Genomic DNA, 20,563 nt, shown 5'->3' on the forward strand with positions numbered 1-20,563 from the left:
AATAAGTTAATAAAGAAAAAAAAAAGCGTGGATTTTGCAGTCAGACCGACCTGGGTTTTAAGTTCACTTCTGCCACTTATTAGCTGTGTGACCTGGGGCAAGTACTTAACCTCTCTGTTCAAGTACTTAGTCTCTCTGTTTAGTCACCTGTAACATGGGGCTCCGAGGGCTGCAGGAGGACTACCTGAGTTCTAATATTCCTTCCCCTGTCCCTGCCAGACTGTGCCTGGCCCTCAGGCCGAGGCAGGTTGCTAACTTCCCCCTGGGCCTCCAACTTCTCCATCACAGAAGGATGGCATCATCTCCTTAGGCAAGGTGCCCCCAGACGGGCATGAGGGCAGGAAACACCTGTTCCTTATAGGTTTCTTTGTTGAGAGCAGGAGGAGGGGTGACTCCAGGGGAAGGCAGTGTAACTCCAGCCCACATCTCTTTCCAGATCCTTCTGTGGTCTCTTAGCCAATGGGTGGAGCAAGGCAGCGGCGAGGGCAGGGCACAGCTCTGAGAAGGTAATGTGCAAGGAGATCGATCTTCTTCAAAGGACTTTAGGAAGGCAATGAGGGAGGGAGGATACCGGTCCCCACTGAGGGGACACCTAAGGCTGCGAGGGTCAGCGGCCTCTGGAGAGCAGCCGGGGCGAAAAGCCCTCCCCTCCCACAGCCCCTCTCTCAGGGACACAGGACGTGGGACTGTGCATGGGTATTTAGAATCCAGCGCAACCAGGCAGCCTGTCCCCTCAAAGGATGTGAGCCTGGGGAGGCCCCCCCGCCAGCAGGCAGGGTGTCTATCTGTCTGCACGTATGCTTACACTCTCGCATGTGCAACACGCACCTGTATATGTGTGCCAGGCCTGTCTGTGGAGTAGGGAAAGGAACTCAGACACCATTCTCGTTGGACAAGCTTAAAACACAACATGGCTCATTTTTATTTTATCAGGAAAAAAAACAAAAACAAAAACAAAACAAAAAAAACAACCATTCCCTTCAGAAGAAAAGGCAGTTAGATACGGCCTCTCCTGAGGCACCCAGGCCCGCCCCCCTGGCCGGCCAGCCCCAGCTTCCTCTCTTAAGCCACGCTCTGGCACCACTCTGTTATGGCTCCGTGCATCCTTGAGCCCAGCTTCGTCACCCAAGAGATGGCCCTAGGACCGATGATGTAAGAAGCACATGGCAGCTCACAGCGGCGGGAAAGGGCTGCCTGAGACTCCCTGGGCCAACTCCTGGTGCCAGGACAATAGACCCTGCAGCCAGGGAGGGGAAATAATAAAATAAAAAGGACATCCTCACACTTATGTTTTCTCTAGAAAATATAAATGTCGCCTCCGGGCACAGCAGCTCCAGAATCCTTGGAAAGTCTGGGGAGGCTGGTGTGCGTGGGGCACTCCCCAGCCTCAGGGCCAGCCAGCCTGCTCTGCTACAGCTGCTCTGTGAAGACCAGGTGGCACTTCTGGATGCTTCTGGAGTGGGGACTGGGCCCTGCCCAGCCAAGATGCTCTGGTGCTGTGGCCTTGGCCTGATGTAGGGTCTCCCAGCATGAAATGCCCGCTTCCTCGGACTCCAAACCCTTCCTGCTGGGCCTCATGCTGTGCCAGCCGAGGCTCCCTCTTCAGTCCAAAGTGGGAACCAGCCACAGGAAGGGTCCCCCGGCTCACTTGCTCTTCTCCCAACGTGACTGGTCCCGTCAACTAGAAATAAAGATTTCCTTCCTTTAGGGAGGGGCAAACTCCGTGGCTCGTCAGGACACTCCTGCTCCATCCTGGGCCAGGGGGCCGTCAAAGCCGGGGGATTCTGGGCTCGCTCCCCTGAGCTCATGGCTGAGGAGCTCCATGTCCGGGAGGCCCGTGTCTCCATGGGACTCGTGGGCACCCCCTCCACTCGCCAGCCCCAGGGCATAGCCATTGGGCCGCCGTTCAGGATTGGGGGCGCTGCCATTGGCCCACACCCCGGAAGGGTGGCCATTGAGGCGGAGGCTGATCTGCTCTCCATCACTGCCATGAGCTGCCAAGGCCCGGGCACTGGTGCCACCTGCCTTGAAGGGCTCGTGCTGCCTCAGGATGTGGCTGCGAATGATCTTGCGGAAGGTCTGGCGGAACTCGCGAATGCGGTAGGCGTAGATGAAGGGATTCACGACAGAATTGGAGTGGGAGAGGACGATGGCCAGGTACATGAGCCAGGGCGGGGCATGGCTGCACTCCTGGCAGAAGAAGGTGAAGCAGTTGATGATGTGCAGGGGCAGCCAGCAGAGGGCGAAGAGCCCCACGATGATGGCCAGCGACTTGGCCGCATGGACCTCCTTCTGCAGCGTGGACCGAGTCCGCTCCCCTGGCAGAGGCTGGCTCTCCATCTGCTTCAGCTGCCGCCGGGCTGCCAGGAAGATGCGCAGGTAGACACCCAGCATGAGTAGTAGGGGCACCAGGACACAAGCGAAGAAGTTGTAGTACACCATATAGTTCATGGGGACCACGTCCTCAAAGAGACAGGCCACCTGGCCTTCCTCGCATTCCTGCGAGTGGTTCCTGTCCTTCAGCTGACTGCAATTGTTCCAGCCCAGCATGGGCGTCAGGCCGATGGCAAAGGACAGCACCCAGCAGATAGCAATGATGCCCTTGGCCCTCGCGCCGGTCACCAAGCCATTGTACCTGGGGAGAGAAGCCCAGTGTCAGAGGCCTGAGAAACCAGGGTAGGCAGGGCCAAGAGTCAGAAACTCATGCCCTGCTTCCTGCTCCTGGCCTCGGTATCCTCGGTTCAGGGGAGGGTCAAGCCTCGCTTTGGACCTTACAGGAGATAAGAGGACAGCAGGCACCCAGGAAAGGAAACCACTGCTCAGACCTTTAGAGAGTCACTGGACAGCATTACAAGTAGCCCTGAGACTTGATTAGTTTGGTTTGAGGGAATGAATAAGTGATTTTTTGGAGGGGGAGAAGATGTCACCTCCACATTGGTCTTAGATGAGGCTTCCCTTCAGAGTGGGAACGGGTCAGGAGGGCGGACTCCTTGGCTGGGGGCAGAACCAGCCAGATCAGACCTGTCGGTGATTCACATCTCTGATACTCTATGCTCTTCCTTCCCGACTTAGGGTCTTCAGAAGTGGCACAGCGGGGGTACGTGAGGAGTGGAGGTCCCAGGTCAAATGAGATAGCCCTTTTCCCCTCCAAATTCACCCACGGCCCTCTGGAGAGAGATGAGATCAGTGTGTTTTAACCTTTCAATAGCAGTCTTAACTTCGAGGAGGAAAGAGTTGCATGAGGTACTGAGGTCCAGAGAGGAAAAGTAACCTGCCTGAAACCCCTCAGCACTCTGGAGAGCCAGACTCAGTCCCAGGCTCAGGGAGTGGCCTGATCTGCTGGCCAGGAAGCGGACCAGCCCACAGAAAAGGTGGCGTAGGTTTCACTAAAAGAACCAAAAAATCCTCTCCCTGATTGAGGAAGGGGACCTCAGTGATCTCTGAGGGATGACCTTCTGTTACCGGTTCTGATTCTGGTGACAACAGACCACCCTCCCCTCTACTTGGTAAACCCTACCCACTCTTCAGGTTCAGGCTAGATATCTTCTTGAAGAGGTTTCCTGCCCAAGAGCAACTAATCCCTACCCCATCTGGGCCCCTGAGGCTGGGGCCCCGGGGTGCAGGGCTTTCCCACATCCGTCTCCACATCGCCAGCATGGAGACGGGGATACAGTAGGTGCCGAGGAAAATGTGCTTTAACTTAATTCCAGAATTGGAAGCATCTATAGACATGATGCAGTCTGTGGAGGGCAAACACGGGGGCTTACGGGCAACAAACACGTGAGACAGGCTGGCAGGTGTCTACTCTGTGTGCAGGAGGCAGATAACACCACTCCGCCCCTCGCCGCCATGTGGAATGTGTGCCCAGTGCCACCAGGTCTCAAGGGGGCTGGGGGAACCGACTTCCTGGGCAAAATCTCCCGTGCCAACTAATTCAAATTAACAAAAACTTGGTGGCTCTGACCTCTGATCCAGCCCAACCCCCTCATTTTATAGTTGGGGAAACCAAGGCCCAAGGAGAGGAATGGACTCGTCTTAGATGTTCCAGGAGCCCAGAGGCAACTCGGGCCAAGGTAAGTTTGTCGATTCTGAAACCGTCAATTCTGAATGCAAACAGTAAGCAGGCAGGGCCATTCCCAGGAGCTCCACGGCCCTGCTCAGAGGGGGCTTGGTGCCTGCAACAGAGTTGGGCAAGAAGAGGGCCAGGGACTTGCCCATTTCTACCAAAAGCTTGCAATGCCCTACTCCACTCTGGAGCCTCAAATGCGAAGTCACGGGCTTTATTTTGTTTCATTTATTTATTTTCTTTCTGCACTTAATCCTCACTTACATAGCACTTGCTCTGCGCTACACACTGTTTTTAGTACTCTACAAATACTAAATATAAGTACTGTCACTCGGCCTCTCTGACCTTCAGTTTCATCATCTGTAAAATGGGACGAAGAATCCAGGGCCTGTGAGTACTGGTCCATAAGGCAGAACGTAAAACCAGTAGGTGGAAATTACAGGGAGTTCAGATCGTGGCTCAGAGTAAGAGCTTCTCAGCGGAGCTGTTCACAGGAGAGATGTGCTGCCTCAAGTAGCAGTGAGCTTCTTGTCATTCGAGGCAAACAAGAAGAAGCGAGCAGTTTTAGGGATGGTGTACAGCAGCAGTCCCCAACCTTTTAGGCAGCAAGGACCAGTGTTCCCATGAGAATCTGATGCCTGATGACCTGAGGCGGTGATGCTAGCGCTGGGGAGCGGCTGCAGATACAGAGGAAGCTTCACTCGCCTGCCACTCACCTCCTGCTGTGCGGCCGTGGTCATAACAGGCCACGGACTGGTAAATATCTGTGGCCTGGGGGTTGGGGACCCCTGGTGTAAAGGACCCTGGAGGCTACCTGCCTTGAGGACTTTCAAGTTGTCCTCCAGCCGCAGACCTTCTTGCCCTCATTCCCAGGCAGTGACAGAAGTGTAGCTGCTGGGGAAGGGAGGAAGCTTAATAATATTCACTGAATGTGTGGTGGGGATGCCAGGGCCTGGCGCAAAGGCTTCCAGGGACACGGTCTGAAAATCCCTGGTCTGCCCAGTTGTCAAGGGGAAGTCTGCCACTGCGTCTGGAAAGAAAGCCCCTTGTGGGGACAGAAACACACACCAATAGCACTTGCGTATGTGTCAAGAAGGTCTCTGGAAGGGTTCCCAACACTGCCTTCCGGGGAAGGGAGTGGAGCTGGGGCCAGGGGCAAGGGAGAATATTTTTCACCACACACCCTTTTGCTCTTTTTTGATGCGTTAGTACATGAAAGTATTAGTCATTTTTTAAAAACAGATTAATTTTGTTATTCAACGGAAAGATTAAATTTGTTATTCAAAGGAAAGCCCTTAGGCTTAAGGCCCTGGACTCAGGCCCCGAGGGAGCTGGAACAGCATTAGGGCCCAAATGGAACAACGGCTAAGCCACAGCCCGACCCAGCAGTGTCCCCTGGGACACATCTGTGATTTAGAGCAGTCACATCTTAGCCTCTTGGGGCCCAGACGTAGACCGTCTGGTGGAAGAGGTGACATGGCCATCCAGCATGTTCTGGGGAGCGCACAGGTGTCATAGGAAGAGGATGCCAGAGCCACTGCCCACACTTGGAGGTGCCTCTACTGCTCTGGTCCTCTAGCTCTCAGGCTGCCCCTTCCTGGGGGCTCTCTGTTATCCACATTGAAGGGTCACCCCATGATCCAAGAATCCCCCCCCATGATTCCAGATAGGGCGTCGGGTGCATTTGCCCCGTACAGAGGAGAAGGGGAGCTTCCCTAAGCTGTCCCAAGGAGCCTGTGATCCAAGATTGAAGAGTTACTGAGTTTGCGTGAAGCCCAAACTCCATCCTGGACACCAGCGGTCCTGAGCTGGTCTTACTCCTTCCTACCTGCCTGTTCTTCTGTCTCCATCACCTCTCCCCAACCCAGAGCCCCAGGCTCATTCCTTCGTAGGGCCTTTGCCCAGGCTTGGTCCCCTTCCTGTTGCACCTGTGTCTCCCGACCCATCTTGCAAGACCCATCAGTGTCACCTCCTCCAGGGAGCCCTCTCTCCTGATCCTGCCCTCCTTAGAAGCTAGGGCATTCAGGTTTTGTCTCCATGGGGGTGATTCATTACGTAAGACTTCAGGCCTCCTCATCAACTGCTGCTCAGCACTTGGCCTGTTTCCCAAGGAGAGAGAGTGCTCACCTGAGAGACAGGAGCCAATGCGTGCGAAAGTCCCCTGGGCAAAGAAAGCCCCTGTCTCTTACCCTGGCCTCTCTGTCCTGGGGGCTCCCATCTCTGCCTCTGGCCAGGCTTCTTTTTCACCGACTTCCTGAGTAGGCCCTGCCCTAGCCCACCAGGATCCCTGCACTTGGAAAGAAGCACATAGATTTTTCTGAAACTGAATTCTTAAAAATAAAGGCAGGGGAGGCGCGGGGGGAGGAAGGAAGGAGAGAAGGAAGAAAGGGAGGAAGGGCAAGTGCCGCAGGCCTGGGGCTACGCAACCAGGGCACGGGTCAGAGGCTGGGGCTCAGAGTAGCCGCATGGACCTGATGAGTGGAAAAGGACACCAGAGGGGGCTCGGTTCCCAGCTGGAAGGGGACAGAGGAGGACGGGCAGGAACGGCAGCCCAGCCAGGCAGTGGCTCCAGAGCCTCCCGGAGCTCCGGCTTCTCCTGTTCCTCCACCTAGTTCCCCCTCATGCCCAGTTTGCCCTCAGGAGCCCCCACAAGAACACCTTCGCGAACCTCACCCCCTGGCCACTGCCAGCCCAGGGCCCTTGAGGAATTGAAAGGGACCCAAGGAAACCTGGAACCGTGTGAAGGGTCCAGGAAACACTTTTCCTTCTCCAGCTCTGGCTTCCCCATGAGTAATAGGAGGGTCATAATATCCGCCCTGCCCCAGCCACAGTGCCTGCTCCAGGATCAAGTGAGATGCTACTGTGATAACATCATCTGGCAACTGTGAAGCTCTCTGCCCGAGAAGGAGGCTGAGCAGCAGCAGCATCCTCACCCCCATCAGCTCCCAGATCCAGGAGACCCAGGCTGATCCTTCCAAAGGCTTATCAAGCAGAGTTCAAATGACCAGGGTCTGAGTACAACTAGGTCCCATTCCAGAGGATCATGGGAGTCAGGGATGGGGTGGAGGGCAGGCTCACGACTCCATCCAGGGGCCTAGCTCTGAGCCTCCGACAGCTCAAGGAAGAGCTGAATCCCTACCCACCCCACCCACCAACCTCCCTCAGGGCCTCGTCACTCCCATCCACTCACTGGACCCTCATAACACAACACCTTTGTGAGCTCAGAAAGGTTCGTTCCCTCTTACAGACCAGAGAGGGACAGCTGACTTTCCACGGTCACACAGCATGTCCCATCCTCCTACATCGGGGAGTCATTCTTTTGACTCTCAGAAAACAAAAGCAAGAAAAAGCAGCTGAGGCCATTTCGGCTGAGACCAGCAGCCTTGATCTCTCCCTAGAATGCTGTTGCCCTGTGAGTCAGGGGAGAAAGTGAAAGCGAGGCCTCTGCTTCCCCAGAGAATGTTTCCATCAGGGCTGGCCCAGCCCTAGCCCATGCTCGGCCTGGTCCACCTGGGAACCCACAGACAGGCCTCCATATTCACAGCCGTCCCTCGACGAGCCTGGACTCTGGACTCAGCTCTGCCCGCTGAGGCTGGCCTTCTATCTTGACAAGGGTCCTAGGCTCTCCTGAGATGCAGAGCATCCCATAGGGCCACATGGGGCCCAGGCTCTTTTCCTCATTTGAGCAACATGACGAGGGTGCCCGCTTCCCTCTTAGAGCCCTCGTGACAAGAAATGGTCACTTGGTGCAGGTTCTGGGAGACAAAGGCCACCCTGTGACTCAGCTCCCCAAAGACTGAAGGTGCAGTGGGTGGCAGGCCACATTTCTTCCCAGGCCCAGTCCCAGCTGTGCTACTAACTCGCTGTGTGGCCCTGAGGGCTGGCTCCCTTCTCTGGGCCTCATTTTTCCATCCAGAAGATGAGAGGAAATGACCTCTATGGGCCCCCTTGGGCCTGACACTCTAAATTTCCATTTGCTCATTAAGCCTGCTTTTCCTCCTGGCTGGGGTGCCCTTGGCCCTGCGTGGGGCGGCTGGGGTCTGCTCCACAGGTAGGCACCCCACCTGTTTGGGAGAATTCACCAAAGGGAATAGGGTATCCCAGTCCTTTGAGACCTCCCGCAATGGGGTCCCAGCCACCCTTCCACCTCCAGCAGGAGGGACATTTCCTAGACTCAAAACTGGCCAGGTAGGTGGAGGCCTTGGGGCTCAGCCTCAGGGGAAGTCTTCGCTTACACAGTAAGTGGCTGAAGGATCCAACACAAAAATCCCCTCCACCAGCCCGCCCTCCTCTCCCCAGTGCACAGGCTGCCTCCAAGACCATGAGTACTTGGTGACCTAAACAGCACAGAATTTGCATATAGGTTCAAATGACTCACTGTGGCATTTGGCCAAGTCACTTCCCTTCCCCTCTCTAGGTCATTTTCCTAATGTGTGAACTGTGAGGCCAGCCCAGAGGAGCTGGAGGAGGGCGTGCAGGCTTCTAGCCCCAAGGTCCTGTGGTTTCCCGCGGCGCCCCACCCACCCCAGCATCATGCTGTGCGAGGGATGGGCCAGACTCACAACCCAGGCCTGGGCCACATGCATCTACCAGAGCATGGCGGCCTCTACCGCGTAGCCTGCGGGAGTCTGGGAAGGGCCAAGGTGCCGTGTGCCCACAAGGACAGCAAGACTGTACAACTGCTGGCCACGTGTCAAGACCTGGGCAGCCCCAAACTGAGCTCCATGGCCCTGTCACATCAACACTCTGACACCACAGACCTCACCCTGACCCTGGGTTCACCACACAGACCAGACCCTGGCACAGGCAGCCTTTGAACAAACATGAACCCAGCACGAGCTGTGCCATGGAAGAGAACACGGGGCAGCCCACCCCCGGGGCCCCCAGCTCACCGGAGTGGGATGCGGATGGCAATGTAGCGGTCAATGGCGATGGCCAGGAGGCTGAAGATGGAGCTCTGTGTGAGGACCAGGACAAAGCAGGCGAAGAAGAGGCAGCTGTGGCAGGCGGCACAGAACCCTATGCTGATGGTGATGGCAAAGGGGATGGCAAGGACTCCCACCGCAATGTCGGCTGCCGCCAGTGACACCACAAAGTAGTTGGTGACATTCTGCAGGTTGCTGTTTAGCCACACAGCCCAGCACACCAGCACATTGCCCAAAACGGCCAGCACAGCAATGGCCAGCTCCACCACGATGTACACTGAGGAGCCCATGGTGGGCATGGCCGCAGACAGACAGAGTCGGCAAGGACGCGGGCCGGGCCAGCTCACGGTCCATAGCTGCAGTGCAGCTGGCCCTGCTCAGGCCCCTGAGCCCCTTCCTTACAGGAGCCAAGAGCGTCCCTGCTGTCAGAGGGGACGCTCTCTAAGGGCTTCTCCACGGCTGCCTTGGAGTCTCCAGAAAGCAGACCCCCTCCAGGGGCTCCGGTGGCATCTTGGATCAGCTCAGCATCAGTTCCCAAGGTACCTGTCAAAGGAGAAGCCACATGAGGACCCGGACCGCTGCAGAGTGGGCACAGCTGAAGAAGGTTCCCGGGAGTGGCCCGCAGCCACAGGTCCCGTTTATTTTCTAGGAGAGCTGAGAATCTTTCAAAGTTAAGTCACTCGTGTCAGCCCCCCGTGCTCAGCTTCTCAAGCCCTCGGTGGCAGCCCTGCCAGTCTCCTGGTCCCTGAGCTCCAGCTCTGCCATGACCCTCCAGCTCTCCCAGGCCCACCCACCTTTTCTCTCAGGCAGCCTCGGTCAGCTCCATCCCCCGTGAGCTCTCCCTGGAAACTACCAGCACCTCCCCACACGGCCCAGGTCAGGAGCAGGACCGATGATCCCTAGAGCTCCCATCTGGAAGGATCTGGGGGTCCGTCTGGGCCTGTCTCCCACTGCCAGCCGGTAAGTCCTCTTGCCTCACCAGCAGCGCTGCACAGGGTGGCAGAGCAGGCACAGAGGGAGCCCGCCCCTTAGCAGCCCCCGCCAGCTGACTGCACACCTGGGCGGGGCAGCGGCCTCGCCTCCCTTCTCCCACGCCCACTCCCCAGCCTTCTCCTCTGCCTGGCTGACACGGGGACAGACTGAATTCAGTTCGGCGTCAGGCAGAAAGTGGGGCGCTCAGCCAGGACTTGCTGGGAGACCGTGGAAGAGGATGGTTTTCCTTTCTGGGTCTCAGTTTCCCCATTAACACAGTGAGGAGTTTGGACCCCACAGAGCCTCTGGGGGCCTTTTCAGCTCTCAGCCATGAGAAGGAAATAAACAGATTTGAAAGGGCTTCCCCAGATTCAAAATGCCATAGAAGTGTAAGGAATTACTGAGACCCCTCAGAAGCAGCAGCCAACGATCTTGATCTCTCCAGCCCAAACCCCCAGTGAACCCCCTTGAACTTGTAAAATGGTCTCCATTCCCCTGCCAGCCCCAGGGGCTTCTCCCCACTGCCTCCGCCTCCACCTGTCACACTCACGTATGCTCACGGTGTCCCCCCATGCCAAATCCACCACCCCCTCCAGTCCCTCATGGGGCCCTAAGAGTGCACAGGCAGCAGCTGCCACCTGGCTGGGGACAAGAGGCCCAAAGCTACCTTTCAGCCATCTGCACAGTGGGCTCTGGGGGCTACATTCTCCCTCTTTCCTCCAGGAAACAAGGATCAGGTGGGACGGCCGACCTTGGGAGAAGGTCACTCGCCATGTTCCAAGGGCCAGGCTCCTCCGGCCCTGTCAGGGAGGTGACATAGGGTTGCAATAGATGAGCCCCAAGTTTCCTTCTAACTCCAATGTGCCTCAGGTGGCTGGAGCTGCGCTGGCATGGGCTGCAGCCACACCCGGGGGCGTTCCTTGTGCCCACTAGGAGGCTCGGAGTGGAGCATCCAATACCAGAAAGCAGGAGGAGAGAAGAGGAGGCCAAGCTTCTGAGAAACCACGAGGTTCTCACAGCCTGTGGCTTCTCCCAGGCCTGGCAGGGGCCCACTGCCAAGGGGCACAAACAAGCCCTGCTGAACTCCCGCTACACATTGGGCACTTGCCGGCCAGCTGTTCACAAGTGAGTAATTGGCAGAGGCAGGCCACACCAGATCTCCTGGTGCCATCCCTGGCCACACAGGGCGTCCCTTGGTGTTCCCAGCCTGCAGCCCAGAGCAGCATTCATCAGCGCCCCCCCAACTGCAGAGGCTGTGTGTCCAGGGTTGTCTCATCCTCGTTCTGCAGAAGGGAAGTGACAGGCTCAGGCCTGCCTTCCACTTGGGGCCTCCCAGGCCCAGCCGCAGCAGCAGAAGCAGTATCAGCGCCCAGTGTGATCGGGCCCAGCCAGGCCAGGTAAGCCCCAGGGAGCCTCCCACCACCAGCGAGTTGCCCACCCTCCTAGCGCCTCATAGCCACCTGCGTCCTTCTGACGCCAGCTCCAGCCTCCAGGGTAATCTGCACTGAGAGGTGCAACAATCTCCACCCATTCAACCAGCCCGGGCTAGAAGCCTGATTTGCGTGCAGACCATCATCCAGATTCAGTTGGGCCCTGCCAGGGGGCCAACAAAGTGAGCCTATCGGTGATGCCCTTGACCAAAACACGTACCACATGTCTGTGGAGTGGTAGCTGGGCTGCTCTGATGCACCGTCCAGAGCCCTGCTGATGGGGTCACACCATCGGCACCCACCCTGAATGCTGAGCCGAGTCCCTGTGAGCCGAATGCCTGGTGCGGAAGGGCCTCCGAGGGGCCTAACCCAGCGCTCTGCTCTGTGAGGCTCTCCCAGTAGCCCCAGGGACCGGCTACCTTCTGCGCTCTGGGCTGCCATGTTGAACAGCGCCTGGTACCAACACCCTTCCTGAAATTGCCTTCCTGCTATCCACCAGGCCTGGGATGCCTCGCCAGATCCTGGACGCAACTGCCCAGATCCTCCTGCCCAGGTCAAGCCTGCAAGGAGCTAAAGACACACCCAAGGCCCCTGCCAGCCAGGCCTTAAAAGGCTGCTTCCTTGCATGTCCCGCTCCCCATCCGCTCTTCCTGTAGGCTCTGCTAGCTGCTGACAGCACATCCTCAGGTGAGGCTGGCCTGGCCCCATGGGCAACTTGGGCATCTCCCAGCCGTGAGCAGAGCAGAGCACATCGGCGGAGCCCGAGGCACTGCGGGCAGGCAGGGCAGGGAGGAGCTGGGAACCACTGTTCTCACCCTTCTATGGGAAGCCAAGGAGCTTCTCGGCATTAGGCTGGCAAATCGGCCTGGAGTGGGGGCACCATGATTTGTGGCCTTTGCCAGGCTTTTATGCTGTAAATGCTCCCATTATGGTCAGTTTCAAGGTACTAATATGTCACTGACAGAAACTGAGAATCAATGCACACCATCAGTCAGCTCGAGAGAGCCTGAGCCTCTGGTCTCCAGCAACCACAGAGCCACCAAACCCTGTGCTCTCCCAGGGCCTACTGCCTGGATACCAAGAGTGTACTCCAGACCCTCTTAAATCACTTGTCTCAAATCAGCAGCCTGATGGGGGCATCGGGAGCCATGAGCACCATTTTACAGATGAGGACGCTAAGGCCCAAAGAGGTCAATGAGCTCTCCCAGCCTTGTCATGAGCATAAATTCCACATAAACGCTGGAATTAAGCTGGGGGGATGCCCACGGAAAACACTGCAGCAGGAAGTGTTTTCTGGGGCCTCCTGGCCCCTCTCCATTTTCCTCCCTTCAGAGGCCTCCAAGAGCGACAGGAAGGTCGTGAGGCCCACGGGGAGGGGATCAGGGGGTGAGGCCAGGATCTGGCAATTTTCTAATCCTTTCTGTTGGCTCTATCCATCTAATTAATCCTTGAGTCTTCTGTTGCTAGCCAGGAGGGGAAATTAAATATTAATCATGTAATATTTCCTTGTGATTGTCCTTTGCTGGGGACAGGGCAGAGGTCAGACGTTGTCCCATACAAACTAGAGACACATGCTGGGGAACGTGCATGACCCTTGAAAAGACAACCACACGGGATTCCCAGCAGTCAGACTCCACACGCTGCTTCTTCCTGCCTCCTTCCTCACCCCCACGGGCCTGGCCACTTCAATTAAAACTCCATTTAATCAAAACCCACATATCTCCTAGCACACTTCTGTCTCCTTCTATGTCAGACTAGCGAGGCTTTCTGCACACACTCGCAGATGGTGGCTGTACCCCCAGCGCCTGCTGGATGAAGGTTCCTGCCAGCTTCCGAGCAGGATCCTGAATACCTGTTTCTGGGTGCAGCTAAAGGCCACGTACCGAGCCCAGCGGAGGGACCTGGACCTGTCGCAGCCACACCAGACCCACTCCTGGGCTCCAGAGTCCTTGCCGGAGAACCCTCCACTACTTTCTCACAGCAAATGTTTCCCAAATACCTACTCAGTGCCAGGCAGCATCCCAGCTGCTGAACCACCGAGAACTCTGTGCCATCTGCTGCCCCAGCAAGGCCCTGAGCCAACAGCAGGGAACCCTGAAGAAGGACGTGTCCCAGGAAACCATCCTGAGAGCCAGCGGCTACCCTGGCATGCGGGTCATTCCCTGCCTCCAGGACCTCAGCTCCCACTTAAGATGAGCCTATAAACCACAATTTCAAAGCACAAAAGGAAAATTCAGACTAAGAAAGATAAGGGACGGCATGCAAAATATGGAGATTAATTCATTCCAGAAGAGATGAAGGTAACAGTTATCTAACAGCGATTTTCAAATACATTCAGGAACTTTAAAGAGATGAAGGAATAGCCTCCATAAACAAGAATGAAAACTTACGATTCCATTGGCGGAAACGAAACGAGGCAAAGATGAACAAGAAATAATGTAAAATCCCAGAAATTAAAAATAGAGAATTGAGACAGAGAACACACTCGATATGATGTGCTTCAGGAATGCAGTTTGGGATCCGAAGACCACGCGGAGGAATTCTCACAGAAACTTCACAAAGAGACAAAGTCTTCGAGAAGACAGGTGAGAAAGATGGAAGGTGGATTAAGAAGCACCAACGTCTCGTCTTACGGGAGCTCGGTCAGAGAGTAGAGAGGGCAACAAGAAGAGCTGGACAGGGAGCTTAGCTCCTGCTCCCAATCGCAAGCCTTTGGTGTGGCCCAGCCTGGGCCCCAGGACCCACCGAGCCCCTTTTGTCTTGGCAGGTGTCTTCCGGTGTTGCCTAAAGGTGAGCAACCCCCAAGTACTACCGCCTCTTCCCTCCCGCCCTTCAGGGCTGCCAGCAGCTTCAGCTCCAGGAACTTGGTGCAGGCTGGGCCTGAGGTGCCCATGCAGGCACCCAGCGGGGCCCCCACCCCCCTGCCCCTGGGGTGTGTGGCTGTTGATCTCAGCCCCTGGGGACAGGATGTGGGCAGGAATGGGGTAGAGAGCAAGCTCACTGCACGGAGCCCGGCCCCCAGAGCAGCCTCCACACCACCAGCCTCCAGGGCTCCAGGGCTCCCTTCTCCCACTGGGGGCCCAGAATCCCCTCCAATCCCCAAGTGTCCTGGCCAGATGCCAGAGAGGCTAAAGGCCCCGCCTCTCCCCAGCCTGACAAGGTCACTCACCCCCCCATAGGCCACCTCACCTGACACCACCCTCCAAGGGGCCGCTCAACACAGGGTGCCAGGTGCCCACGCTGTGGTGGACGAGGCAGCTCTGTTCCACACTCCCTGGGACTCTGCACAAGCGGCTTTTCCCGTGCGGAGGCTCCTCCTGTGTGTACAGCAGGCCTGCGAGTGCTCTGCATCCGAACAGCCCTCAGGCGATCCCTCTAATGGCAGGACGACAGGCACTCCGATGCCTGAAGAGGCGACATTGCAGGGGCGGGGGAGGGGAGGGTGGGGGGCCTTCCAGATGGCCCTGGGAACACAGACCCGAGTGAGCCCGGGGTGGGACTCTGGTAGAGCCCGGCCTATTGAATGGGGAGATGCCAGGAGCATGGCTGCAGGGACTTCTCAGAGGAGAGGACGGCTACTTTGAGGACAGGAGGGAGGCGGGCCACTCCTGGGGTCCCTGGGATGAAGGTGCGATGATGTGGCCCCGGAAGCTGAAGGGAGAAGGCGGGAGGGCTAGCGAGACCAACTGGTGCGCGGCCCCGCCACTGTTTCTTGGCCCATCCACTTCAGACGCCCCTTGGACCCTGCCCACAGTTTGCAGAGGCCACTGAGGGGTCAGAGGTGAATGCCCCTGTGACAAATGGGCAGACAGATATCAACCCTGGGGGTCTCTGGGCAGAGACCACCAGCCCAGACACCAAGGGAAGTGCCAGAGCAATGTCGGTCCCTTCTCCACGGTGCACTGAGGCGGCCTTTCCCGCAGGCCACAGCTGCGCCGGTTGAAGCAGCCCTAGAGATGGGAGCTATAGAGAGACAGTTCTAGCCCCTGCCCAGCAACCCCTGAAACAGGCCTGTACTGCAGAAGTGGGTGAGGGCCCGGAGGAATCTGGACGGCTCCTCAGAGTATGGACCATTTGGCCTGGACTTGGAGGACAGGGAAATGAGGGGACAGAGAGGGAGTGACTCCAGGCAAAGGTAACAGCCAGTGCGAGGCTCAGAGGCATGTCAGAGAGGGCCTGAGGAGGTCCTAGAAAGCTGGTGCATCCCGCCTTCCCTAGGCGCCCCCACTTCCCCGGGGCTGGAGTGAGGGGCAGCTGCTCTCCCCTCTACCCAGACCCTCCTGTCCCTAGCACAATCTTATGGCCTCCATATCACAGGGGCCCCTTCCATGATTCTGTGGGTGGGCTGAGGGACCTCTGAAACTAAACTGCCCCTTCTCCCCACCCGGAGCTCCCAGGCCCTCCCAGAAGGAGAGAGCAGTCTCCTCTCTGCACCCTGGCTCCAAGCTCCTAGCCATTTCCCACTTCGCTTCCCCGACCTGGGCCCAGCACAGACCTCCAGGGTCCCACGGTCAGGCACCACACCCTGCTGCTCCCTCCAACCTCCAGGCCACAGGGCAACCCCTCCCTTCTGTGGTCTCCAGGGCTTCCCCGGGCCCAGACCCCTTACCTAGGGGTCGGGACGTGTCCCTTTTGTCAACTCAGCACCTGATTCCAGTGGTCTCCTCAGCATCCTGACACACACACACCCCAAAATCCTTTCTCCGCTCACCCTTCATGCCTTTGCCGTCCATCCGGCCATCCTTCCGGAGGCTCTCACGTGTGTGCATCTTTCAGCACCCAGTTTTAGTTGCAGCAGACAAGGCAGACACCGTAAAATGGTTGGGGTGGCCTTTCCAGCTTATCCAGGATAAGGTCGCTCAGGAATTAGGCAAATTAAATGGTAGCAAGAGCTACTACAGGACTTCAGGTCTCTGCAGAGAGCCACTACTGGCTGTGGTCCTACACAGCAGGCACTGCCCAGGGCCATCCAGAGGCCCTGAATTTTGCAGGGTGTGATGCCCTGAAGACAAGTGCTTGCTCCCAAGCCAAGTAGAGTCCACATGTCCCTCTGCTGACAGCAATCTTTATGGTGTTTCCTGACCCCACGAGGCTAACAGACCCCCTCCACAGTTCCCCAGCTCAACACAGATCCTGACCTGTCCTCTGGTCTGCCCTGCCTCCCTCCACCTCCCACAGCCAATGCCCGGTTCTCATTTACCCTGCACCACAGCTCTGCACCGTAAGCATTGCTTGAATCATGCTTGTGTTGCAGGTGAGAATGATTCCAGGGACAGTGAGTTGCCCAAGGCCGCTCAGTGGGCAAGTCAAGACCAGAACCCAGGTTTGGGCATCAAAATCTCCAGTTCATTGGGTTGTCCTTGAAGCCAGTCATTGAGCTCTTAGGCAGTGGGCTCCTGGAGGGGGGGCCAGGACCAGGGTATGGTCTGGAACCTGTACTTCACAGGCCAAAATGAGTGAAGAAATATGCAAGCCCTCAAAGGCCACCCAGGACCAGCCTGGCCCAAAGCCTGTCTCCTGCCAGCCACCTGGGCTGCCTGCCCTCCGCCCCACTGAGGCTATGAACAGGGAAGCCAGCTTCGCCCAGAACCTGATCTGCATGAGGGGATGGGGATGGAGGGGCAGTGGCTTCAGGGACACTAAGACCTGGGAGAGCCGGGGAGACCCCAAAAGCAAGGGCAGAACAAGGAGGTGTTGACACCACTGCCAGTGAACAAGCAGTGCGGAGCTCCTGCCATGGACCTGCCAAGGCCAGGGACAAGGGACTGGCCCTGAGGCCAGAGCCTTCCCAGCATAGCAGGACTAATGAGGCAGCCCCTGGACCCACAACATCCTCCCTGACCCGCTGTGCTCCCAAGACCTCCTTATCATGGTCCCAGGGGCTGGGACACCGAGGCTGAGCTCTGGCTGAGCATGGAGATGACATAGAGAGTCTTCTGGGGTGTTTAGAGGCTAGGAGTCCACAGCAGCTGGAGAGCAGAGGCGGAGGGGAGGGCAGCCTGAACTCCAGGCCAGAGGGGAGTACAAGGCCCTTTGGGTGGAGACGGGTCTGGGTGCTGCCTGTGATGGGGAGGGAGAGCTGGCTACAGAGGGCAGGCGGCCTAATCCTCCCCCAGGAACCAGCCACTGATTCCCAGTCCCAGGGAAAGGGGGGTGGGGGAGACCCGCCCTCCAGCTTCTTGCTTCCCACACCCCCTTCCGCAGAGCTCTCGACTTCCCATTGTACAGTCAGGAAATTAAAGTCTAAAGCGGGGTGGTTGTGCGGGAACGCAGAGGTGTCTGCTCTGCGACCCTCCTTGGTGCCTCGGGCTGTCCAGCACCGAATCCCTCGAGAGCCGCCACCATTCCCGCCATTCCTACCTCCGCTCAGGGCAGCGCGGCAGCCGGCCAGGGCCCGTCCGAGGCGCGCACCCACCCCCGCCCATCCGCCAGCCTCTCCTGGGTCCCCTAAGCCCTGTTCCCGCCACCGCCGTCCATGGGACACGCCCGCGCTCGGCCGGCCTTCCCTGATTCCCCTTTCGCCGCGCCTCGGGCGTGCGGGGCGCCGAGCGTATGCTCGCTGTGCTTCCCCCGCTCCGACACCGGCCCCGCCCCGAGCCGCGCCAGCTCCCGAAGCCCCCTCGTGTCCCCGGGCCCCACCCGCCCGCCCTCAGGCCGCTCCTTTGTACCCCCAGCCCAGCACCCCGCTGGGCGCGCCCGGAAGGTTCCCCAAGTGCCCAGGGGCCGGCCCGTGGCGCCCAGACGGACCAGACGGACTGACGGACGGTCCCTGCCCGTCACCTGCGGGTCCGAACGCCTGCCCCCCAATCCCCGCTGCCGGGGCCGCTGCGCTCTCGCGCTCCTGCCCCTCCCCGTCTACCCCTGCGCACCTTCCGGGCCAGTTTGGAGCCGCCCTGAGGGTCCGCACGCTGCCCCCGACCCGGCCCAGGATGTGCGACCGCGCCCGGGCCGCCCTGCACGCGCCATTCCCGTCGCCGCCGCCGGACAAGGCTCGGACCCCGGCCCTGTGAACTCGCTCTCAGGCGGCGGGCAGGGAGGGTCGGAGCGTCGGGCACCCTGGGTGGAAGGGCATCCGAGACATCCAGCCCCCCACCCCCACTCCGGCCCGGCAGCCCCCGACGACAACACGCAGCCCGCCCGCCCCGACCCTCGGACCCCGTGCTCGGGACCCCGGCTGACCTGCGGCTCGCGCGCTGGCTCCCGCTGTCTCGGCGGCTCGGGCTCCGACTCCAGCCGCGCCGCTCACGGGCGCCCCCTGCAGGCAGCTCCGAGACCCACGCTGTCCCCACCCCGCCCCGCGGCGCGGGGAAACCGATATCTCGAGTGCTTCGTGATCCCGAGAGGCCGCAGGGAACCAGAGGAGCCGGCCCGAGAGCCCGGCGATTCCCCTAGTAGGGCCTGGGCCGCACTGCAGCCCCCGCCCGCAGCCCCGACTTGCTCTCCCAGGCTACGTCGGTTCTGCCACTTCCTCCTGCACCACATCCCCTCCCCTTCGACGAATCTCTGGCCCCGGAGGCCCCCACCCCACCCAGTGAAGTCTGCCGGGCCTGGGCCTACAAACTCTGCCCTCCAAGAAGCCCCCAGGGCTGCCCCTACCCCACTGGTCCCCATGAAATTCTGTCTCTTATCGTAGGTGCTGGTTTAGGTCAGTGCCCCTGTGTCATCCCCTCCCCAATATCCAGCTGTGACTCAGGAAGTTCCCACTCCTCTGAAACTTCTCCCATGGCTCCCCAGCTACATTACCACAACTCGGGGCACTCAGGGGACCTTGCCCTGCCTGGTCCTCAGCCTTCTCCTCGCTCCCAGAGTCTTGCTTTGGGCTGTGGGGGGATGAGGATGCCTCTAAGAAGCTGGTCCCAATTTACAATGACTCCTCAGCTTCTTACAGCCCACATTCTGGCCCAGGGCCCCTCCCATTCTAAAAGCCTCTGGTACCCAGTCAGGTCCTGTACCCCATGCCCCATTTTTTTGGCAAAGGGAGGGGGAGTCAGTTTCTGCACCACAGACTAATCTGGCATTTCAGACCCTTGGGCCAGGAGTCATTCACCGCCGCAGCCCCCGCCCCCCACACCTCAGGCCCATGTTCTGGAGACTTTAAATTTGGACCAACCTCACATCCAGCCCCAGCTCAGCCATACAAAGGGATCTGCCTTTGACCCTTGCATCTGGACAGACTTGAAGTAACCTCAGTTCTGAGCCTAATAGACAGCCAGAGAGCTTTGTGGGGACCCTTGCATTCTTGAACCTCCTGGGGCCGGCAGCATTTCTGTGAGAGGCCCAGGGCAGAGGGGCTTACCCAGGTCCTCGCTGGACCCCAGCCTTGAGGCGGGAGCACAGTGTCTCCTGCACTGCTGGCCATAGGAGCTGGCAGGGGGAAGTGGGAGTGCAGGCACTTGGCCAACACATCTGAGAAGCCAGAGCCTGTGACTGAGCCCATCGCTCGCCCTGACTCAGCCTTGATCACCTCCTTGGGTCAAGGGCTAAAGCCTGGGCTCCCATCCCCATTTGGCCAGCTTGGCTCCCCTCGTCCCCCTCTCCCTTAATGTCCAGTGGAGCCTCCAAGGCCAAGGGGTGCTGAGGAGGGCAAGCTGGGAGGAGTCAGGGCTCCCATGCAACTGGAGAAAAACTCAAGACCTCATGGGGCAAAGTACGCTTGACAACCTTCAAATTGAGAACATCCCAGTCCCGGATGCCTTTCCAATCTCAAACCTGGCCCTGTTCCAACCTCACCTCCACTCCTCCCCAGTCCAAGCCTTTGTGGAGCCCCAGCTGGCTAAGCCATCCCCCTCAATTCCATTAAGGGGGACTGAGGAACCGAAGGAGCCTATCCCCATCCTTCCAGGCTCTTGCTTGTCTAGTGAAGGAGCTTCCACACCAGGGAGGAACACTGCCCTGGTTCCTTGGCTTTCCCATGGTCCTTGCCTCACCTATAAAATGGGACGATCTTGTTTCTGCCCTGCTACCTCCAGAGCTGAGCCAGAGTCAGACCATGAGGTACCAGCTCGGGGCACTACCCAGCCAGGGGACCCACCCCCAGGCCTTCGGCTCTTCGCCCTTGTTTCTGGGCCATTACACAGGGTAAACTTCTATGGGGGGTACAAAATCCTCCTGCCCACACTTGTTGGATTCATATTCATTCAAGTCCTTACTCAACAAAAAGGCAAGACACA

General features: G+C 58.4%; 1 protein-coding gene across 2 annotated transcripts; it reads right to left on the minus strand.

Moving 5' to 3' along the window:
• Positions 1-880: 880 nt before the first annotated feature.
• On the minus strand, positions 881-18,660 carry ADORA2A (adenosine A2a receptor). Of its 2 annotated transcripts, none has more exons than XM_039847718.1 (3): positions 18,573-18,660; positions 8,959-9,534; positions 881-2,635 (listed from the first exon to the last, which is right to left on the minus strand). In XM_039847718.1, exons 2-3 carry the CDS (start codon positions 9,288-9,290, stop codon positions 1,732-1,734), a joined length of 1,236 nt encoding a protein of 411 aa, XP_039703652.1. In that variant the 5' UTR covers positions 9,291-9,534; positions 18,573-18,660; the 3' UTR covers positions 881-1,731. The 2 variants fall into 2 exon arrangements, with proteins under 2 accessions (XP_039703652.1, XP_039703653.1); XM_039847719.1 differs by lacking the exon at positions 18,573-18,660 and adding an exon at positions 10,631-13,495.
• Positions 18,661-20,563: the final 1,903 nt, after the last annotated feature.

This window comes from Pteropus medius, unplaced genomic scaffold, assembly GCF_902729225.1.
Source record: "Pteropus medius unplaced genomic scaffold, Ma_sr-lr_union100, whole genome shotgun sequence".
Taxonomy (NCBI): Eukaryota; Metazoa; Chordata; class Mammalia; order Chiroptera; family Pteropodidae; genus Pteropus; species Pteropus medius.